General features: G+C 43.7%; 1 protein-coding gene across 1 annotated transcript; it reads right to left on the bottom strand.

Moving 5' to 3' along the window:
* Window positions 1–3363: 3363 nt before the first annotated feature.
* Window positions 3364–4032, bottom strand: SCGB2A2 (secretoglobin family 2A member 2). Its single transcript, XM_038562521.1, has 2 exons — window positions 3978–4032; window positions 3364–3611 (listed from the first exon to the last, which is right to left on the bottom strand). Exons 1-2 carry the CDS (start codon window positions 4030–4032, stop codon window positions 3364–3366), a joined length of 303 nt encoding a protein of 100 aa, XP_038418449.1.
* Between the last annotated feature and the right edge of the window lie 850 nt (window positions 4033–4882).

The raw sequence follows: 4882 nt of genomic DNA on the forward strand, positions 1-4882 counted from the left end.
TGGTGTGTATGTGTACCCCACATACAACGTACCCCACACTGGTACGTTGTGTGTGTGTGTAATAGCGGGGATCTCTTAAAATGTGGGTTCTGGGCAAGGGTCCTTTTGCCCAAGTCTAATAGCACTACAGGCCCTGAGGTGTTTGGGAGAAAAAAGAAAGGTGAGACTCATTATGACTTTTCTGAGTCTTATTTATTTTGGGCCAGTTTCCATGAAAAGCACAATAAATATGATATCTTACAACTGCATTAGAATAAAGAAGAATATACCCCACACTGGTACGTTGGTATATATTCATTATTACTTCAGTCAGTTTTGGTTAATATATTTTTTAAGGATTTTATTTATTTCTTCATGAGAGACACACACAGAGAGAGAGGGGGGCAGAGACACAGGCAGAGGGAGAAGCATTCTCCTGGCAGGGAGCCTGATCCAGGACTCCATCCCCTGACCCTGGGATCGCGACCTGAGCCAAAGCAGACGCTCAGCCGCTGAGCCACCCAGGTGTCCATTGGTTATGTTTTCAAGGAGAGTATAGCATTCATGTGGAATCCTGAGTATCATGTGTCTAATTCTCTGGATGGGTTATGCCTGGTGAAGGTCAGCCCTGGTGGAAACTGAGAAACAGTCCTGAGGAAAAGTCAAGGGGCTTCTGGGGTGACAGGATAGCCTGTGAAGGAAGAGAGGTTCTGTGAGTTGTGAGCAGAGGGGTGGCATTAAACTATCCCTGGTGACCGGAATGAGGGGACAGGGAAAAGCAAGGGTAGCTATGGTTCAGTATAAAAACTGCTGGCTTTGCCTCATTCCTAAAGAACACACATATTTCCCTCAACCTACGTGCCTTTGTAGGGCATCATGGTGAAGAGACTGGGCCACATTGCCACTTGCGGGGAAGGGAGTCGGGCACTCACACAATTTCAAGGGGGCCCTGCCCAACCTCAGGAATGAGGGCACATCAGATTTTAAAGATATTTCAAAAAGCAAAATGAATGCCACATTAATTAAAGTTTAACATCAAGACAGGAGTCACTACTGCTTTGTATGAGTCTCGTCTCTCCCTGGCTCTGGTCCTGGCCCCGCACTCTTGGGTCTGGGGCAGAGAGTGGAGAGGGGCCCCGCCGTGGGAGCTTGGCTCGCAGCACAGGCAAAGATTGCGGGGGCCCAGGAACTGCCAGCCTCACAAACACCAGAACCTAAGTCTTGAGGACTTCCCAGATAGTCCGAGGGAAATGGGGGTCAGGAGGGTGGAAGAGCACATTGACGGAGAGAGGACCATGTTGGGCTACACATGGGGCGGAACAAAGTGCTTTTCAGACTCCCCACTCCTTCACGCAGGTGTTCTCCAATGAGAAACTATGCGTGCGTGTGTGTGTGTGTGTGTGTGTGCGCGCACACGGGCACATGCACCGGTGATAGAAGAGCCTCTCTAAAGCCTCCAGTTTGATCAGATAACATAAGAAAAACGAACTTCCATTTGCAGATACTTTATTGAAATGAAAATGTACTCAAGGTTTCAACACTTATCTTGCAGTTGATAGATCAAAAGACAAAAAGGAGAAGAATGTTGTGGTTTGTATTAATCAGCAGTCGGCGTCCAACCATTCTCTGCAGTCCTCAGAGCCCCAGGTCACGTGGAAGGTTAAAACAGAGCACACCAATAACTATTATATATTTTGTTCTAGAAAATAAAAGCAGAGACATCGCTCAGATTTTCAGCTCTCTGTGACAAAGGAAAATCTTGAAAGACAAACATGTCTTCTCCTTGCCTTCCTGGGTTTGTCCACATACATCTGGTATCCAAGAAAGTCGGTGTTTGAATTAAGATCTTATTCTAAGGGTCAGGAGACTTTATTGATGCCAGAGTGGTGCTAGGGTTTTCCCCGTCAGAGATCTGGGGATAATTTTTCCCCCACGTTTCCTGTTCCACGAAATATCATATCCCGTAAATATGCTGTGTGTATGATCAGTTTTCACAAAGAATTTTTAAGTCTCAGCTCAAAGATAAAGAGATGTGAAGTTTTTGAGCTCTGGTGTGGCCTTACATGTTAGAAATATTAAAAACAGTGTTGAAACCAAAACCATTATTTTTGAGACCTACAAAATTTTTGAGATATGCCCTCCAAGTGATCAGTCCAATCCAGATTTCTAAGAAAAAATTCCGTTATCCTTGCCTGTAGCGTTTTTTTTTTCCCAGTCTTTAAAATGTTTAGTTCGGTAAGTACACATAACATAAAACTGACCATTTTCATCATTTTAAGGATACAGTTCAACAGTGTTGAATATATTCACGTTGTGATGCAGCCATTCTCCAGAACATTTTTATCTTGCTATGGTGAAACTCTATACCCACAGAACAATCCTCATTTCCCATACCACCCAACCTCTAGAGAGCATGATTATACCTTCTGTTTCTAGGAAATTAGCTACTCTAGAAAACGGCTCTGAATGAACTCACGCAGCATTTGTCTTTCATCATAGAGTCCTCAAGGTTCATCCATGTTGTGCCTTGTGTCAGCCCCCTTGTTAGTGAAGGTCACTTCCAACTGTTCCTTTAGCAATATTTCTAAATCGTCTACCCTGGAATGTTTTCAGTGGCATTTAAGGTAGGGAATAAGATGGAGAGAACAAAACCACTACTGATTGTTGTCTTACACTTTCCATCCCTCACAACAGGTCCATACCTATAATTTCTACTTGTCATTCACGGGCTCTTTAATTCATGGTCAAGGAATCCAGTCATTTATACAAACACATTGTGATTGCTTGCAAGTGCTTTCAATTCTTTTAGTAGGATGTACAGAATCTTCTTCAAATGTGTTCTTCTGGAATCTACTCAGAAATTCTTTTTTAAAAAAGATTTTTAAAAACTTATTTATGATATAAAGAGAGAGATAGAGGCAGAGACACAGGCAGAGGGAGAAGCAGGGTCCATGCCGGTAACCCGACGTGGGACTTGATCCCGGGACTCCAGGATCACGCCCTGGGCTGAAGGCAGGCGCTAAACCGCTGAGCCACCCAGGGATCCCCTACTCAAAAATTCTTATGAACATTTTCCTCTTTGTTTCTATGAAGAAGGGGATTGTTTTTGCTGATCACTGCTACAAGTAGGGACTTCTTGAGAATCAGATGTCTTTTACTGTGATAGAAAATGTTGTGTGTGTGTGTGTGTGTGTGTGTGTTGTGTTCTCTCTTTGGCCTTTTTCATTTATCATTTTCTAAAGATTCACACGGTGAAGAGGCAAATCAGCACGGGGACCTTGGCTGGCTTTCTGGATTCAAAATATTCACATGCACCCGCAATTAATTTCACTGAAATAAAATAAAGCCTGTGTAACACTTGCTATGGAATAATGAGTGACAAGCCTAGAGCCTGCTCGTCCCTGTCCACTGGTTTGAAAGCACATCAGGAGAAACCATAGTTACCATCATCAATGCAAAATTGCTCAGAGTTTCATCCGACTGCTGGAGAAAACATTGCTTCAGCTCTGCTATGGCTTCTTTAGTTTCAAGATCAGATGTGAAAGGTTGAAGGAAGTTTTGGTATTCATCTATGCTCACTTGAGAATCGATTGTTTTGTTAACCACTTGTTCTAGGAATAAGCATCCAGAACCTGGAAAAAAACATGCAAAAGTGTTCTCAGTTATGTAGAGATGAAGCCGTTTAGGGAGTCTCTAAGATGGTGGTCATCTGCTTACATTCCAGTGGACACATACATTCAGGAAGATTAGGGTGAATGGTCTTGAGTTCTCGATTCTAGCATAGAATTTCCTTTAAGCCCGCGAACATGTGTGCCCCCTCCTCCCCGATCCCTCTCACATTCCCTGCATAGTCCAGAGAAGCTAGACACTAGTAACCATGAAGTAGGAAGACACCAGAGAAATGAGATCTCTACACTGGAGTTTGGGGAACAGGAGATCTTCCAGAAAGCACTGACAGATCTTCAGGCCAAAGCCTGTCCTCCCCACCCAGAACTCACCTGCAAGGCAGTAAAGAGGGAGGGCAACCAGCACGAGGACTCTCAGCAGCTTCATGGTTGAAGTCAGCTCTTGCTGGCTCCTCTGACAGGGACGAAGGAACTCACGTTGGATGGGAGGACCTAGGAGTCCTCCCTTTATTCTCCTGGTCACCACCTTAATCCCTCCCATAAATGAGGGAATGAGTCACACCATGAACCTGGCTTTGGACCAGGAAATGGCAGCAAGAATCATCTGCAACCCAGCTAGTCTGCTCTGTGTTTGTAGAAACCAAGGAGACAGAGCTTGGAACTCCATAATGATACATGACTTTAGATGAAATTAATGCAGACGTGCTTGCTACCTAGTCATATTACAGCCAACCGAGCCTGTGTTGTCACCCAGTTGTTTTATTATTAGTGTGGTCTTCATACCCTCCTCGCTCCCCTCCTACTTCTTTTTTTAATAATAAATTTATTTTTTATTGGTGTTCAATTTGCCAACATACAGAATAACACCCAGTGCTCATCCTGTCAAGTGCCCCCCTCAGTGCCCGTCACCCATTCACCCCCCTCCACTTTCCTCCCCTTCCACTACCCCTAGTTCATTTCCCAGAGTTAGGAGTCTTCATGTTCTGTCTCCCTTTCTGATATTTCCTACCCATTTCTTCTCCCTTCCCTTCTATTCCCTTTCACTATTATTTATATTCCCCAAATGAATGAGAACATATAACGTTTGTCCTTCTCCGATTGACTTATTTCACTCAGCATAATAGCCTCCAGTTCCATCCACGTTGAAGCAAATGGTGGGTATTTGTCATTTCTTTCTTTCTTTCTTTCTTTCTTTCTTTCTTTCTTTCTTTCTTTCTTTCTTTCTTTCTTTTGTATTTGTCATTTCTAATGGCTGAGTAATATGCCATTGTATACAT

This window comes from Canis lupus, chromosome 18 (assembly GCF_011100685.1).
Source record: "Canis lupus familiaris isolate Mischka breed German Shepherd chromosome 18, alternate assembly UU_Cfam_GSD_1.0, whole genome shotgun sequence".
NCBI lineage: Eukaryota > Metazoa > Chordata > Mammalia > Carnivora > Canidae > Canis > Canis lupus.

Excerpts from the sequence above, each read along its gene's own strand:
- SCGB2A2 (XM_038562521.1), bottom strand. The coding sequence starts at position 4,032 with ATGAAGCTGCTGAGAGTCCTCGTGCTGGTTGCCCTCCCTCTTTACTGC. Across the intron at positions 3,612-3,977 it reads CCCTCTTTACTGCCTTGCAG|GTTCTGGATGCTTATTCCTA; the intron begins GTGAGTTCTGGG and ends GTTTTTTTCCAG.